General features: G+C 45.2%; 2 protein-coding genes across 6 annotated transcripts in view; one reads left to right on the forward strand and one right to left on the reverse strand.

Moving 5' to 3' along the window:
* Positions 1 to 10,489, reverse strand: part of NCOR1 (nuclear receptor corepressor 1) — a 100,478-nt gene extending 89,989 nt beyond the window's left edge. For 4 of the 5 annotated variants that reach the window (XM_059717488.1, XM_059717487.1, XM_059717486.1 and 1 more), the window contains exon 1: positions 8,134 to 8,236. The gene's annotated coding sequence lies outside the window, so the exon portion shown is untranslated. Of the gene's footprint in view, positions 1 to 8,133; positions 8,237 to 10,138 lie in introns of those variants that run through there. The other variant, XM_059717485.1, reaches the window with a different exon arrangement.
* A 23-nt stretch (positions 10,490 to 10,512) lies between these two features.
* The window catches only part of PIGL (phosphatidylinositol glycan anchor biosynthesis class L), a 61,265-nt gene continuing 53,227 nt past the window's right edge, over positions 10,513 to 18,550 (forward strand). The window contains exons 1-2 of the mRNA XM_014603860.3: positions 10,513 to 10,836; positions 14,682 to 14,781. Coding sequence (XP_014459346.2) covers positions 10,599 to 10,836; positions 14,682 to 14,781 — 338 coding nt within the window. The 5' untranslated portion in view covers positions 10,513 to 10,598. The remainder of the gene's footprint in view (positions 10,837 to 14,681; positions 14,782 to 18,550) is intronic.

Raw genomic sequence — 18,550 nt, forward strand, 5'->3', positions numbered from 1 at the left:
GGAAACTGCACTCTATTCCAAATGGAAAGCCATATGAAAGCTCAGGTAATTTAGGCCTCAGACTGTCTGAAGTACAATTTGTTTCTAGAGCTGTATTAACATTTGCTTATTAGTATCTAATCAGCCATCCCTCTTGCCTTGAGAAAAATATGCTGCCTGTAGAACAGCATCTCTCAAGCAGTGGTAAACATTAACAGAGCCAGTATGCAAGAGGCAAGAGCCAGCATGCAGATTTTTTTTTAAGTTGCTTATTTTCTGGTTTCAGAGAGAGCCCCGGGACAAAACACTTCATCCTTCAAGCCACCCCTTTGGCTTATCAAAGGGTGGCCCTGAAGGATTCTGAAGTAACTACCATTCAGCTCTCCTTAGCCAAGGAAAGGCACAACACAAAACTAGAAGGGGAGCACAGTGCAGCCAAAAAGGCCTGCTGGAGTGCACAATCTATACCAGGGGTGGGCAAAATGCGGCCTGGGTGCCGGATGCAGCCCGCCAGGCCATTCAATCTGGCTCACGGGGCCCCTAAAAAATTTAGAAAATGAGTATTTATCTGCCCCTGGCTGCCTGTTATGCTGCCCTCGATGGCTTGCCAAAACTCAGTAAATGGCCCTCCACCCGTAATAATTGCCTGCCCCTGATCTATACAGATGTGGGGGAGCCAGGTCAAATTAATGCGCTTCCTCTTCCAGTAAAGTGCCATTTTGTTTTTTCACATTTGTCAGCAGCCTAGATGGCTATGATTAGGCTAAGTGACAAGTTAGATACAACCACTGAGCTATGAGCCGATGCATATAGTAAAGCATTCTAGTTTTAACGCATTTCATGTGAAAAGCAGACAATAGTAGAATCTTTCATCCCAAAGACATTTCAGGCATCTCCTGGTCTCCTCAGAACCAGCCTTCTACTCTAATTAGATTCTAAAATTGGGACCAACATGTGACTTAAGGACACTATAGAAAAAGAGTTCTCATGAAGGGGGTGTTAGAAGGTGGGCCTGCAAATGGGCTAACATAGAAAATGAAGGTACTCAGACCACATTCTAAAATTCACAATAACTTGTACCTGAACACATCTAATTGACACAGATCTTCTAAACCCAAATGAAAATGAAACAATTTCAAACTCCATATCAATACAGTGTACAAAGGTATCTCCTTTTATGACATACTGTTCAGGAACTTGGACAAATATAAAAATAAGTTTCAGCTTATATTTATACTTTTCTATTGATAAGCCACTGCCAACTAAAGTTGCTTTTAAATGACTTAGACATGCAGGAAATTGGTTTCATGGTCACCATTCTCCCAACTTTCATCCACTTTATAGTTTCATAGTGTTTAGGGTCAGAAGGGACCTAAACAGATCATCAAGTCCACTCTCCTGCCCCGGGCAGGAATGGGTGCCGCAGTCATATCACCCCAGCCAAATATCTGCCCACCCTCCTCTTGAAGACCCCCAAGGTAGGCACCTCATTTGGGAGCCCATTCCAGAGCCTGGCAGCCCTAACTGTAAAGTAATGTCTCCTGATGTCCAGCCTGAACCTTCTCTCTAACAATTTGTGGACGTTATTCCTAGTAACCCTGGATGGTGCCCAGGGGAACAGAGCCTCCCCCAATTCTCGCTGGTCCCCCCAGTGAGTTTGTAAAATATCCCATACCCACTTCCCACGTATAATACCCCATACCTACACAAAATATCCCACTTCCCATACCCTAATCTCCTTTAAAGTAATATTTGAAGTAGCAGATTGTAAAGAGAGTTTGAACTTGAACAATAAAAGGATTCTGACTCACCACTATTGCAAGAAAGCACTCACCCTACGCATCATGAGTTGTGAACACTTCAGAGGAAAACTGCAGTTTAGGAGAAATTATACAAGGTGACTAAGTTTTCTACCTCACTCAAAACTGGCCCAATATTGTCCAAAACACTATCTCAGATTATCTGAGTCTTTTGAGAGTCTCACGCTCTTCTAATACTTGGAAGAGACTGAAAAAAGTAGCAGTCATGCCTTTGCCTTTACCAGCTTTCTGGAGAGAAATGTTAGTCAGGTATGATCCTGTCTTGAGCTAGGGGCTAGACTAGATATTCTGAAGTCTCTTTTAGATCTATTTTCCTATGAACTTCCATTCAACCTTTTTTTTATAACTACACATACATTAATACTGCATACACAGCATGTCATGCTCCTTCTATTAAGTTAATATTTTTTTAAAATGCTAATCCTATTAAGTCTAAATCTATATTTTCAGAGTGAAGAAACCCTGTAGCTGCTGCTAACTAGATGACAGATGTCCTAGCAAGAGATCTCATAGACCTACCTTGACATGCCTTTGCATGTCCTTTGTCAAGCACTTAAGTGTTCACAGTGACAGAGAAAGGAAGAAAATAAAATTTCAGTTCCACCAAGCTCCAAGAAAAACAAAGGCCTAAATAAATACAATACAACCTAATTGCTTTAAATATTTTATTCACGTGTATGTAAGGAAATATTTATGCTTCTATTAAGATACTCTAGCTTACATCATCTCAAAAAGGATTACTTGTATTTACTATATTTGTTACTGTAGTTGGGACATGCACTGCCCAACAGAGAGCGCATCCACAGGTAGATACAATGTTGTTTTGAAGACTGAACCATAAACTCCAGTGTAGCCACTGAAAACAAACTAGAACCAGATCACAGAGCTGACTGGTAGAGGCAAATGCTTCATCTATCCAATGTTCCAGAGTAGGACTCTGTGTGGCTGTACCTGTTCTCCTCCACAGAGCACAATGAAGCATCAGCACTTATATTAATATAGGTATTAATATTTAAGCCGTTAAAGATGCTCATTTACTGAAAAATATAGTGGCAGACATTGACCAGAACTCCCCAGTTAAACCATTACCTTACTTGGATTTTGTGACAAATAAGAACATAAGTGTTACTTCCGTGACATGGATGGCCAGTGTTTCAAAACACTGTCAACTTAAATTTAAAAACAATATATGAATCCAAGATAAGATTCTATAATACATACCAAACAAGGAGATACTATTTTTCCTTTTTAATGTGTGTAGCAGGCTAGCTGGCAGAGCTCTGCAGCAGATTGTACACATTCAGCTGTAGCACTGTGCAGATTTGCATGAGCTACAGCCCAGCTGCAGGCAGTTGGGAGTGATTACGGGCTGCCTAGGAGAACTGGGCTAGCCGAGAAAGATAATTAGCTGGCCACAGGAAGTTAAAAGACTCCCAGGGATGGACAGGAAGGAAACAGGAGTCTCTTCTTGGGGTCTAAAAGCTGCAAAGTTGGAAGCAGCTGCACCCCTACAGGACTGGAGTCAGGGCCAGGCAGAAAAGAGACTACAGTGAGGAGGAAGCAGCAATGAGCTGGAGGCATCTTCTTGGGGTCACAGGAGAATCAGGACTGTAAGTGCACCCTGTATGGATTATGTCACCTTAATGAGTACTGATTTAATGTTGATGATGGTTCCTGAGAGGCAAGTATGCCCAGAAAATAAAGAACTGTTTGAAGTATAAAGGCTTTTGAGCTAAGCAAACCCCCAAACCCACTACAATGTGCTTTTCCCCAGAATGTTTTCATAACTCTAGTACTGTTCATTTGGTACATAACCACAACCTGCTCTGCAACTCTACCCACTGTTTTGTTGAATGATGCTTTAAAGCTGTAGTGAAACTATAAAACTTAAACTTCTAATACTTCTAAATAAAAACAGTATCCATACCTTCCCACAAGTAAGATGAAGAAATAACTATTTAATCCAATGCTCTCAGTACAAATTAAAACACTGAACTCTGTAAGCCAGCTACCTTGAAATGAGAACTGGGTTTTTGGTTTTAACCATGTTGGTCTAAGGACATAGGCAGGCAAGGTTCTCTGGGTAGATGCGATATCTTCGTTTAGACCAAATGAGTAGTTGGAAGAAAGTTCTTTGCAAGCTTTCAGGTGCAATCACCCTCAGCTGTTATGAAATGAGAACACTTTCATAAATGGATCAGAAAGCTTCCAGTTCTCTCCAGGAATTCTACTAACTTCCTTAACTTGTAATCCACAATGCATCAAAATCAATTTCCCTATCACAGGATAACTATATAGGATTTATTTTCCACTCTTTCCCCCAGCAGATGCACACATCTCAACATCGCTCCAGGATGGCTTTTAGACAGAATTAACCAAATGCGCTTCCTCTGAAGTACAACATGAGATACAACTCACAGAATGGAAGCAAAGAAGAATTTAAGAGAACCTCAAAAGGTAAGTGTTCTGTTCCCGGTTAGTCCCTTTAATTTTCCAAGTGTTAAAAAGCCTAAAAGAAAGAGAACTATTCTTTATTTTCAGCCTGGTATTTGTTGATCAGTCAATGAACCCAGGATTTGTGCATCCTGGTCAGCAGCTTGTCTAGGCATTAGTGTTTTGCCTGTACTCAGTTTCTGATTTGTTCCAAGCTGTTGCACAATAGGATTTTTCAGACATTGCCTGGTGTACCTTCATACAGATATAAGGATTCAATTTTGCAATAACCATCAAAGTCATAAAGAGGAGGAGTCAGTCACTTTAAAAACCACATTGACCGACATCCTCCTCAAGCCTTGAGAAACACACACATCATATCAAATCAGACTGGGAGAGGCACCACTGGTTGCATGGTTTGGACATAGAGTGATTCAAGGACATGTAAGTTTTTCCTTTTGGCATCCTCAGGTACTTGGCTCCAAGGTAAACTGAAATTATTAGCATGTAGACTAACACTCCAAATGGAAACTCCACAAGGTCCACATGACCTCAGGCTTGTTTCAGTAGAACAACTGCTAGAAATTATAGCAGCAAAGGGATTTTTAGCATCACACAGCACCATCACCAGACAGAGAAGCAGAGGGAGTTAGACTATAAGTGGGAAATGTATTCCACACATTCCTGACTATTTGCATAATTTAGAAATAGCCCAAACTAAATATTTACAGACAGCAATGTGCATAGGTCAGAATTTTCATCTGCTTCATTGACAGTAAAGGGACTAAATGGCACCTAAAGTTCACTTCTTAGTTTTTCACATGAGACGTTGGTTCAGATTTGACTAGACATCACAAGTGAGTTCAACACTGCGAGATTAGTATCCAGGAAATGATTCTTCACATTATGAAACTATTATTGGGTTAGCAGCCTTTGCTAACAATTGTACTGTGCTACACTGTACTTGCATACATAATGCTTCAATTTCCACTTCAGCAATACTTAATTTTTAAAATAAGTTGTGAGTAATAAAAGAAAAGCTTAGTTATACCCTGGCCATGTAAGAAAGCAAGCACTATACAAAAGGGAAGACAAACAAAAATGGCTTGGAGTGTTAAAAAAAAAAATAGACTAGATGGTGCTAATTTTAAAAGGGGAGTAAGAGCAACACTGAAAAGATAAATACCTGACAGCTTCATACAAACACAACTTTATGTGAAAGTAGCATGTAACATTGCTGTAACTTAAAAGACTGAAGAAAAATATTTTCTTTTGTTGTTTACTTTCTCATTTGACAGCAATCTGAAGTCAGCTTTCCCCTGTTTACAAGCATGCCTCATGAACACAATAACAGGGAAGATAAATATTTTAAGAAAAGAGGAAGATGCAACTATAAAACCACAACAGGGGAGCAGGGGGAAGAAGTACAGAGACAGCTGTAGAACCTGAAGCCACTCCAAGCTCTTCATCTTCTAGATACAGCGCTGAAACATCAAATAAGGAAAAGCTTGCGTCGGACTTCTCTCTGAGCCAAGATGACTCTGAAAGGTTGACAACATATTTTGTTTGAGTTTTGAGTGTGCTTAGACTATATTCTTAAGAAAGCAGGGAAGAATACAGTATATTCTAACCTCTTAAACTAGAACAAAGCCTTCATAATACATTCAAAGCCAATTCTGCTCAGCTATTATGGATCGGATTGGATTCTAACTAACCAAATGCACAGGACTAAACAGGAAATGAACACTTCAATTGAAGTGCTCTCTTTATTTCTAAACATAAATTGTAACTCAAATGACAAAAAAGTGCCTAATGATGCTCAATCCTATGCATCAGTAATACATCTCAATATCCATTAATGAGGAATGCCATGCAAAAGGCAGACAAGGTTCTTTGGGTAAATCCGATATCTCTTATTAAATCAACGTAAAGAGTTGGAAAAATTCTTCTTTGCAAGCTTTCGGGTACAAAGCCCCTTCATCAGGCCGAGGAAGCATCTGCAGTTGGTCTATGCTCTTCCTGAAATATCATGCAATATACCCTGTTCTTTTGAAAGTGCATCTTAAATGTATTTACATCAGAACTTTTTACTTCATAGAAAAGTATAGGCTTCTACACTACAGTGCAGCAAGAAAAAGTAACCACATCTTCCCAAAACTGCCCCTGAGCAGCTAAAAGGCTCCATGCTTCTGAACTTTCTCTGCCCAGGAATAAACTTGAACTTCTCCCATCCCCTAACATATAAACTAAATAATCATGAGCATTGAAGAGGAAGTATAAAATATTTGAAGTGGATTTCTAGCCAGCTGAAATCTAGTTAAGGAGTAGTGGCAAAACACTGAGTTTGTACACAGCAGCATAAACCCAACAGCCTTTGACCTAGTCCTTATTACAGGCGACTGGAACATACCCACTGGGTCAACTTCATTCAGGCTCCTCCACCACAGCCATTGCCAAATGATGGCTGTTTGACACTGTCACACGGTGCGATAAGGAAACCCGGTACAAAAACAACACTGTGCAACTTTGCCTCACAAATGGAAGCCCATAATAGAAAATAAATCAAATGCAAAATCCTCTTCAGCTCCACAACACTGTGTAGCTCTATCTCACAAATGGAAGCCTGTACTAATTATATAAATAAGTCATAAATAAATTTAAAAAAACCCCCAAAATTCCTGCTTCAGCTCCAGCAGTTGTTATCTGCAGCCTCTCAGCTTTGAAATACTACCCCATGGAAAAGTGATGGGAACACCAAATCCTGGCCTACAGCCTCCCCTCCCCAGTGGAAAGACCTGCAGTGTCCGGGGCTCCAAGATCGGACTCTGCAGTCACCCCAAGACCCATCTATGAGGCGAGGCGCGGATCATCCCCCAATCGAGGGGCTGCTGCCGATGAAAACCAGCACTTGCTACTAGTGATAATAGAAACATTGACTATCTACCCCTTCTTTCCACCCCCCTTTTCATTTCGGGCCATAGGAACGGAGACCAAAGACAGCTAAAGCAGAGGTTCCCAAACCCTTCCTTATTGCACACCCAGTTCCAGATGGACCAGCGGCCCGTGTGTACCCCCACCAGCGTACACTTGATATTTTAACCCCCTAAGTGCCAATTATTCACAGACTCATAGAAAATGAGGTCTGGACGGGAGCGCAGGAGGTCACACCTGCTCCAGGCAGGACCAGCCCTGACTGCATCATCCCAGCCAAGGCTTCGTCCAGCCGTGTCTTAAACACCTCCACAAGGACAGACCCCTCCCACCCTCTTAGTGTTTCCTAATATCCAGCCTCAACTTCCCTCGCTGCAGCTTGAGCCCATTGCTCCTTCTGTCGCCTGCCCCCACTGAGGGCAGCCCGGCTCCATCCTCTTTGCGCCCACCCCCCGCAGGCCACAGTTCAACCCCCCTCGGTCCTCTCGTCTCCCAGACGAGCCCCCTTTCCGGGGCTGGACCCCGCGATGCGGCGAGCTGCCCCCCCCCAGCCCTGGCGTCTATGAAACCCGTGAAATGAGCCGGCCGGTCCTCGCGCCGCGCCACGTCCCGCTGCCCTTGCCCCGCGCGGACCCTCCCCGACGCGCCCCTCCTTTCTGCACCGGGGCACAACTAGACACGGCAATTAACGAATGTAATTACAAGGAAATGAACCCCGCCCTGACACAATCCCCTGCGCCCCCCGGGCACGGGGCGCACTTCTTGCACTACGGATTTTTTTGGGGTGGGGGGGGTCCACATTTGACAGCACCACCGAACGGGGAGGGGGAGGGGCGGGGGGGATATGCCCCGGCGGTCCCATGCCCGGCCCAGAGGGCGGCCCCGGCCCCGGCCCCGCGCGCGGGAGGACACCGGGCGCCCCCGGGGGTGGGGGGGAGGCACGGCGCCGCGCCCAACCCCGCCGCCTTACCGGCATGCAGCAGCGCGGGCGGCCCGGTCCGGCGGCGCCTCACCTCCGCCTCAGCCCCTCCGCCGCCATCTTGTCTCCCCTCCCCCCAGCGCGGAGGGGAGGAGCGGCCGCGCCGGGTCCTGCCAGCTGCGGCGCGCGGCGGCCCGGCCGCGGAGCGCGGCGCGATGCCGGCCGCGGGGGAGCTGCCCTTCAGCGCGGGCTTCCCCTCGCTCTGCTGCCCCGCCGCGGGGCCGGTGGTGGTGGGCCCGCTCCGGGCGGCGGGATAGCAGGGGGCTTCACTATACTCCTGCCAGGACCGTTTGCTTCCCCTTCCACCCCCCCCGCGGGGTGTTCGTGGTTCGGCCCATGGGGAGGCAGGGGCAGGGCGAGTCCATACGGTTGGGGGGGGCGGCGAGCTCTCGGTCAGGGCGCTGGTGGGCACCGAACAGGGGAGCGGGGGCTGGGGGGGGTTACATTCGCTTGTAGCCTGTGCAAAACAACGTGTCAATTAGGCCCCTCATCATCATCATCATAATATAATAATAATGTCAATAATAACAAAAGAACGTGTTAATTAGGCCCTTAATAATCATAATAACAACAACAACAATAACAAAAGAACATGTCAATTAGGCCCCTCATAATCACAATAATAATAATAAAAGAACATGTCAATTAGGCCCCTCATAATAACAATAATAGTGTCAATAATAACAAAAGAACATGTCAATTAGGCCCCTCATAATAACAATAATAACAATAACAAAAGAACATGTCAATTAGCCCCCTCATAATAACAATAATAATAATAATAACAAAAGAACATGTCAATTAGGTCCTTCATCATCATCATCATCATCATAATAATAGAATCAATAATAACAAAAGAACAAGTCAATTAGGTCCTTCATAATAATAATAATATCAATAGTATCAATAAGAAAAACAGCAAAACAAGAACAATTGTTGTTGTTGTTGTTATTGTCACTGGTGAAAGAGGCGTCATTGCCGGTCTGGGAAGGAGCACAAGGTAAAGTTCTTGAAGTGCCACGCAGGCAATATGCCTCGGGAAAGGGAGCTTTACACCATATCATAGCAAACAATATACTTCAAACAAACAAACCAACCCCAAAGAGCAAAGCAGGCAGGTTGGGAAGACTGGAATGAATGGGAATAATCAATAATCATGAGTGAGAAATTTGTGGTGTTTTGCTGAAGCAAGGGGAGCCACATCTTGCTGGGGAAAAACAACCTTAAAACCATTTTTCCCAATGAAAGAAGCCCTGCAAATGCATTTAAATTTTGGAAGGTGCCCCAAGTATTTTACTGTGTGCAATAGATAAGTAACTTTAAGGTTGGGAGTTCAAATCTGGGTGTGGACAAATGATCTTTAGTCTCAGTTTGTGGCCCCGGTTGGGTTTTTGACAGAACAAGGAGCAATGGGCCTAAGTTGCCTCAAGGAAAGTTGAGGCTGGATATTAGGAAAAACTCTCTCACTAGGAGGGTAGTAAAATATTAGAAAAGGGTCCCGAGAGAGGTGGTGGTCTCTCCATCCTTGGAGGTTTTGAAGCCCCAGGTTCATAGATTCATAGATGTTAAGGTCGGAAGGGACCTCAATAGATCATCGAGTCCGACCCCCTGCACAGGCAGGAAAGAGTGCTGGGTCTAGATGAGCCCAGCTAGATGCCCATCTAACCTCTTGAAGACCCCCAGGGTAGGGAGAGCACCACCTCCCTAAGACAAAGCCCTGCCTGGGACGATGTAGTTGGGGCTGGTCCTGCTTGGAGCAGGGCTTGGACTGGATGTGAGCTCTGAGGGTCCCTTCCCGCATTGTCTGTGAGTCTATAACTGCTGCGCAGGTGTAAGGAAGGGGAGGAACAAAACCAGAGAAGTCCGCCTGCCAAATCTAGGGTGTGACACTCCCACATTTCATGTGTATTGATTGTTCTGCGTTTTTCCCATGCGTCTCTCCCTAGTGACGAATGGCTCCTGTTTGCCTGCGTTAGTGACACTCTTAACATCTCACCTGTCATTGTCCTTTCAGATACCCCCCCATATAAATGGTCCTTATCTGCCAGCGTCAGCCAGGAGATTCTCCAGGAGGGCTGTTGACTTTGTGATAACGCATTTTAAATCAATGACGTGTTGAGAAAGAACATGTTGTTTCAGACTGCCTCAAGTCGCAGACCGAACCCCGTTATAGCCCAGACGTGTTTGCGGCCTGCCATCCCCGTTGGGCTTCACGAGGGGGGCTGCGACGCCTCCCAAGCGAAGCTGAACCCAGCACAAATCTTCGCGGGGAGGAAGGCCCGGCGGCCCCTGAGAGGGAAACGAGTGCTGCAAGGAGCGCGTGGCTGCTGGGGTCGGTTTGCTGCGCCCCGCCCGCACCCCGGGGCTTCCTGCACGTGCGGGGCGGGAGCCCGGAACCTTTGTGCCGCGGGCCCCGTTTCCGGCCGGAGTGGACGGTCCCTTCCGGGCCCGGCGCGATGGCGGTGCTGTGGCTGGGCCCAGCGCTGCTGGCGCTGCTGTGGCTGGGCTCGTGCTGGCTGCGGCGCCGCCGTCGCGCCCCCCGGACCCTATTGGCGGCCGGACCGGCGGGGCCCGATGACGTCCGCGCCCTGCTGCTGACGGCGCACCCTGATGACGAAGCCATGTTCTTCGCTCCCACCCTCCTCAGCTTGGGCCGCCTGCGGGCCCGGCTCTGGCTGCTCTGCGGCTCCTCAGGTGAGGGGGAAGGAGTGCCCCGGATGTCCGGTTGCCCCGTGACGGCAGTGACGTCACCGGTGCGGTGCGCTGCCTCGTGACGTCAGGGGAGAGACATGGGAGCGGTGAGGTTGCAGAAGGCCTGGAGCCATCTCGCAGGGGTGGCCCTTGATGAGCCGTGGTAAAACATTCGTGTGTCGGGACGTTACGCAGTGACGTGAGGTGACACGACACGGCGTTGTGTCATCGCACCTCTTGCATTCGAATATCACCGCGGGCTGGACTCCGTCCGTTACCCAGCAGCCCCTGCTCACGTCACTGCAGCCAGTTTCCATGGAGACCCCAGGGGCGGTGGCACCATGGCAGCGCAGGGCCAGGGTCTCCATGGAGACCGGCCCCAGCCGCGCTGGAAGACCAGTAGCCAACCCTTTTTTCTACTGAGTATGAAGGGTATCCTGAGTATAAAAAAGGGCTGGCTGCTGGGCCGCAGTAGGCCATCCACTTCTGGTCTGCATTGTGCTGGTCCACGGTCTAAAAAGGTTGGGAGCCACTGCTATACAGTAATTGGCCCTTCTGACACCGCTCTAGTTAGTGACTCGGTTTAGGGACTAGCCCACATGTCACCGAGTGGGAAGCGGGCAGTGGCGGGTCACACGCATGCCTTGCCAACGCAGGTGTTCGTCATTAAGGCAAGGAGGCTAAATCTAAAATATCATCCATCGAAGCCTGAAATACCAGTACTGTGACAGGCAGTAGGGATCGGAAACCACTGGTAGGAAGTCTAATAAATATCTTGTATCGTGAGTTTCAAGGAAATGACGGATCTTAGAACTCAAATGCATAAGTGAAACTGAAAATCAGTCCAAGGAAAGAAACAAATAAACTTACACGGAAGGCAAACACATCATTTATAAGGTATTACGGGCTGCGTGGTGCTACACGTATAAAAGACAAGGTTTACGCCCCAACGGGGTTATGGTGTAAATTAAAGACTCGGTGTCACTTCATTATGGATTACTTTACAAGAAACTCAGTGGTGTCAAGCTACATCTCAAAACTCCAGATAGCTTACCTCCAAGTTTTCTACTTTCCATTCGAGGCTTCATACCTCAGCAGTCTCTATAGCTGAGAAGACTTGGATGCACGTATTAGTGTGTCTTTTTTATCGGTCAAATCTACAACTCACCAAAAGCTGAATAAACAGCCTCCAGCATGTTTTTTGCTGGCTCAGATCTTAAAACCAGTTCAGAGCATGTCACTTGGCTTTCTCACAGCTGTGCATAAAGGTTATCACAATGCCATCCTGCAATCCATTTCTGTAGGAATATTCCGGATATTACAGATCTTTTCCAAGGAAGAACATCTCTTTTATTACTATTATTATTTATTATCATTTCCTTACCATCTCTGACAGTAGTCTTAATGTAGTGAATTCATACATTATAAAAAGCTTTTATGGTGCTGCTTCAGTTCACTTGCTCGCGTGTTTTTTCTGTGAAGAAAGCAGCCTTGCAGGGGAATGGATTACATAACAAGAACCTTAGCAGCTCTTACAAGGATCCTGTGATTCACCTAGTTAGTCTTTCATTCGTGCAATAAGTGATGACTAGTGGGCCTGAGCAGAGACTGAGTGTTTAGTGAAATTGTAAAATGGAGATTAAAAACAAAAAGCATCACACTTGCAATTGTCAGATCACAACCACAAATGCAATTAGAAATACATCACAATGTATAATCTTTGGTGATGTTCTACTCTCCTTAGTAGGGTTACCCTGCTGGGAGCATCCCGCAGGTGGGACTCAAGGCCACTAGCCATTCAGCAGTTGTCAGTAGTAACGGCGTCCCAGTAATTCTAGCGTACATTGATAGGTCGTTGTAAAGCACTCCACAAGCTGAAGGATATGAATCTGGTCTTACAGCTTGTGGTGATGTCTTGTACAGAATTTGACCCCTTACACATAAAATGTTGCTGAAACTAAACAGCCAACTAGTACGCAGCATAACGTATCCCAAGAGAAGAAATATTGACAAGGGATAATAGGACAAACCCCCAACCATATGAGTGGTGCCTCATGATCATTAATGGCCATGCGTCAGAGCCGGGACCTCTGTTTTTTAAATATTCCCCCACAGTAAACTCCCCGGATCTCCTGTAATTTACCAAGGGAAGAAGAACATGGTCTTGAGATGTGCAGCGGCCCAGGCCCTTGTCAGAACAACTCCAACCTGACATACAGTCTTCTGCAGCTTCTTGAGCTATATCATGGCCACTTAAAAACACCCACTCCAGGGCTATGGTAGGAAAAGTTTTCTCTTGTGAAGTTAATGCTTCCCTCTTTGAATGACACACACAGCCTAGTTTGACAGCTCAGATTGCAACACTCCGCCAGATAAATGCTACTCTTTGATGACTCGAATCATAGTAATGAAAAGTTAAATGTATTTCAGAGTGCCCGAGTGCAAACTTGAATCGTCCATTAAGACGTGGCAGTACTTTTTCACGCTATGTCTTGGAAGTTACACCGGGGTTGCAGCTGCTGCACTGAGCAGGGCATCACTCTTGCAAGGACTGGCTTGACTCTCACATGGGCTTTTCACAGTTGATGCCAAGGAAAGTACAAGGTAGCATGAGGGCAGGACGAGATGAAACTAATTAAATCAAGAAGCAGCCCATGTCTTAAGATAATGAATCCAGGTTCCCTGCTAGCTGTTGGTCCCAGCGTGTCTATTGTAAGTTTTCCAGAATGCTGCTTGCTGAATGTGGGTTTAACAGCTGTTAACAGGCCTTTTCGGTTCTGTAAATGCTTTTCTGTTCTGCTGCATTAGATCCTGCACCAGCATTTCCTGGTGACTGTGTGTACGACTGATGCAGACAGCGGAGGAGCTAGTGTCTCAACATAATTTACAGCAGTTAGAGTCTATTGAACTTCCTCTCATAATGAAGGAGGCATCAATGTATGGCCTCATAAGGAGCCCAGCTATTGCTCGTTGTGGTATATCAGTGTTTGTGTTCTAGGAGGTGAATTGAGACCCGTACCCAGTTTTGTAGAGCTCACCCAGCACATACTGAATGGATATAGGTCATGTGATTTTTTCCAATATGGTCAACAAGTGTTTGCATTGTGCAGTATTCAGGATTTCCATAGAGGTCAGGTATAAATAGCGACTCTAGTTTTATGTTCTTGCAAAAATTAGATTAGATTAGAAAGAGTAAATACTGTTTCTCCCCAAAGCACAATTAACCTGTGGAACTCACTGCAACCAAAATGTCATTGAGGCTAAATGCTTAGTATACTTCAACAAACTACTAGATAGTTATACGGGGGAAAACAGAAGAGCTGCAAGCCTGCTTACTGCAGGGCCTAGTCCATCCACTGTTTGCTGAGGATGCAGGAAAACAATTCCCCTTAGAAGCTAATTATTGTATAATTGTCCACTTTAGGGTTTTTTTTTCCCCTTCTGCTAAAGCATCTGGGACATGGCTGTTGTCAGAGACAGGGTGGTGGACCATGTGAACCACTGATCTGATGTTGTTTGGCAATTCCAAGCTTCCAGCTGAATGAGCTCGTTCTACTCTCAGATATGCATGTGCATTTGGAGTCAAGACAGGCAGGTGGGTGTAACCAAGAGCAGAATTTTGTCCTAAAACTTTCCACTGGCTGAAGGGAGTGTTGCCTGGCTAAAGGCTATATAGGGTTTGCTCCCCACAGTGTGCCTGGTCCTGAGATGGGGAGCTCTGATGTTTAGTATTTTCAGATCCTGCATAGTGCTGACATGCTTTGAGAATACTGGTGCTTAGGTCAAGAGGTGTTTGCCCTATGTAGATTTGAACTAAAGTAGCTTGCTGCTGTATTTGTCATCCTTAGGAAATTACTACAATCAAGGAGAGATTCGTAAGAGAGAACTTGAAGAGAGTTGTGCTGTTTTGGGGATCCCTCCTTCCAACGTAGCAGTTATTGACCACAGGTAACCAGTTTGTAATTCTAGCACAATCCCCTTGCTGTGTGTGAACAGCTACCTTTACCTTCAGACTCCAGGGAAAGTTCACTTAGTAGCCCATGACATCAACAGGCTGGGGAGTTCCCCTGTTGAAATCACAGAGGTGGAAAGGGATCTTGGAGTCATTATTGTCTCCAAGATTAACATGAGCCACCAATGTCAGACCGCAGCCAGCAAGGCCAGCCATACCTTGTCATGCATCCAAAGGTGCATTTCAAGCCGGTTCAGAGAGGTGATACTCCCCCTCTATGCGACTTTGGTCAGACCGCAGTTGGAGTACTGTGTCCAGTACTGGGTGCCGTACTTCAAAAGGGATGTCGCCAGCCTGGAGAGGGTTCAGAGGAGGGCCACCTGCTTGGTGAGAGGGCAGCAGGACAGGCCTTATGAGGAGGGACTGAGGGACCTGAACCTGTTCAGCTTCGGCAAGAGGAGGCTGAGGTGGGACCTGGTGGCTGCCTACAAACTCATCAGGGGAGATCATCAGCAAATAGGCAGAGCCCTTTTCTCCCCAGCACCACCTGCGGTGACGAGGAACAGTGATAATAAGCTGATGGAGAATAGGTTTAGGTTAGAGATCAGAAGGCAGTATTTTACAGTTAGGGTGGCCAGAATCTGGAACCAACTTCCCAGGGAAGTGGTCCTCGCCCCTACCTTGGGCAAATTCAAGAGGAGGTTGGACGATCACCTGTCTGGGGTCTTGTGAACCCAGCATTCATTCCTGCCTGTCGCAGGGGGTCAGGCTAGATGATCTGATCAGGTCCCTCCTGACTCTAGCTACTGTGAAACTATGAAACTCCTCTCTCAGTCAGGCTGAAGCATAATGTAATATTAATTGGTTAACTCACTGGTACAAGGAAATCGTGTGCACTAGGAAGTGAATTCTAGTGCATCTTGGTAACAAAAGCATTTAATTTAAGAGCTGGCCGCAATGCATCTGAAAACATTACAAGCAACCAGGTAGTTAGATTCTGACACAGCATCTCTGGGCAGATTAGTTGGGTTTCTTTGCTGTCCAAATTGTCATAGATCATCCTTCATGCCAAGTCATTTATGAGCAGGTCTTTCCTACAACTATGTTAAATATTCTGGATATGTTAAAAAACAAAAAAACCCAAAAAACCCAATTCTGTTTACCTACTCATTTTTCATTTGCTATGTTAAATAAAGGAAGAATTATCTTTGGGGAGGAAGTTGAACAGATTGTTTCTGGTTACCTTGTCCTTAAAGACAATAGAATTAAGAGATCCCAGTATTTCATGCCTAGCTTTTATTCATGATTGGAAGAAGCTATCTTACTTTTCCAACACCTACTTTTTCAAGAACTACTTGGTGTCTCAGCTTTCAGTTCAGAGGCCATTGAACTGAACCAAGCGAATAAGCTGAAATGAATACAATACTCTTTCTGATCTTGTTGTACAAGGCTATTACTGTCAGAAGTTGGTTTAGCAAGCCCTTCACCAGACCTTGATTTCAGGGCCCAAACCTACGACTTTCACTGGTTTACTAGCATTTCAGACTTCAACAGACATTTTTTTGGCATTTGATTTAAATTGTTGGAATAGATTGTAATAAATCAAGGCCTTAATGTGGGCTTCTTGGAGTTTTACGTTTCATTTGACACTGTTATTTAAAAAAAACCAAAATGGATTTAATTTAAATAAAAAAATCCAATGTTGTTTCAGTTGAGCAACCTTGATCCACTCTGAAACACGCTCAAGGTTACAGTCTGCCTTTTCCAAGCTGTAGTTAGGTTCTGTAACATATTTGTTAACATGGTTTCATCCCACCTATGCAAGCACAAATGAACTTGTATTAAACCCAGGGCATCACCCTACATTAAGCCGTTTTCCTGGCACTACATTTATCTGTCTGCCATCAACTATTAGGCTTTTCCATGTTGTGTAACTGCAGTAGTGGTGAAGTTGACCTTTCCGTGTTTTATGATTATTTCAGCAACTTTCTCCTGGAAAGGTGCTTTAATTAACACATTACACCAGTGAATCACAGAAGCCAGAGATCATAAAGACCCATTATGTAACTCAGTCCACATCCATGCAAGCATGGGCTGATAGCTGATACTAGAAGCAGCAGCTGATTAGTTGTAGTGGAGAACAATGAGCAGGTGGTGGTTTTTGAATCACCTGAGATAAATGTCTATGAGAAGGTTCCCTTTTGAATGAATGGAGAGCTGTTTTCCCTTGTTTTCTCATGAGCTGCTTTTAGGTAAGACTGTTTTGTATTATTGTCATATTACAACACCCACAACTGTGAAAACAAACACAAGTAATTTTGATTGGCCAAGTGTAACAAAGCAGAGAGGATCCTGTTATTGAAGCAGGCATCACTTGAAATGTTCAAAGGACACTCAAAATACAGAAGCAGTGGTCATACTGCCCTTTTGCACTCTCTATTGCAGTGTAACGTTGGTTGGTAGATGATGCAAACTTCCTGACTGTTCATTCTTTCCCATCAGTATACCCAACCCAGAGCATTGCTCTATGGAAGCAACACTGCTTTCCTGACAAAAAGTGTCCAAGCCATTTCAGAAAATAACCTCTCCTGATCATGGAATATGTAATTAATGATTGATGGGCAACCCTTGTAATGGATGTGTCTCAAAGAGACAGAGTTAGCACCCCCGGAGCTCCTGGAAATGAACCAGAACGTTTGGATATTAACTCGCTTGTGAGATTAAAAGCCAGGACCTTACCTCTTAAAGACTTTAGTTCAATATCCAATACTGGCAAATAGTCTCGCTTTCTGCCTTCCTTGTAAAAGGCCAGCTCCTGAAGTCCTTACTCATTTCTTGCCCAGAGCTTGTCATTCATTTTCAGTGTCTTGATTTCCCCTTCTTTAAAAGGGGATTCTATAAAAATATTTAGAATGAATTAATGCCTGCTACCTGTCACCATCCTTTCTTGAAAATTTGGGGCCAGGAAGGAGCTGGCAGTCAGAAGATTGCTCCTCTTTGACAATTTGTCTTCACAGGCAGTGAACAAGATCTTCTGCAGTTTGGGTTTCTTTCCTAACTCTGAAAAGGGAAATTTCCCATGAGCTTCTGCCTGAGTTGAGGACTGTGGCAGGCACACTGCCACTCTGTGTTCCTTACCCGGACTCCACATACTTTACAGTATCTGAGCTGTGGACTCATATTTTGGTAAGGAAAGTCCAAAGGATTGCTACTCTGAATCGGCTCCAGCCATTGCAGCATGGAGCTGAGTCATGCCGGTTCCTCCTCCTTTGCGCAATTGAGTTAGTAGAATTTTCAAGACATACAAGAGAAACAGATTTGAAATGTAACATTGATTGACACAGTCAGTGCTTTGCGCTCTCTGTGAGGCATAGAAAAAGAAAAAGTAAAAAACAAAAAACCCAAAAAACAATCCACCAGTTCATAGTAACACCTCCAGTTGGGTTGTAACCCCTCCTAGTCTTGAACAATGTTTTTAAGGTTCCAAGAACAGTGTGTGTTCTACATTTAAAAATAGCTTGTCCAGATAATTGCTTCCTATTGATTCTTGGGGGAGCACTTACAGCCATTGTAGTCCACGTGTCCTTAATTGAAAGTGACCCAGAGCCACAGTACAAAATATATTGCCCTACTGTGGGCCACCTCGTGACCTTCAGGATCTAGAACCCAGGTGACTTTCCTTTCTGGGAAATCCTTTTCATGTAGGGCATACCTGGGTGGGCAGGAGTGCAGCTGGTCACAGTGCACTTACTTGTTTCAGGCCAG

This window comes from Alligator mississippiensis, chromosome 14 (genome assembly GCF_030867095.1).
Source record: "Alligator mississippiensis isolate rAllMis1 chromosome 14, rAllMis1, whole genome shotgun sequence".
NCBI lineage: Eukaryota > Metazoa > Chordata > Crocodylia > Alligatoridae > Alligator > Alligator mississippiensis.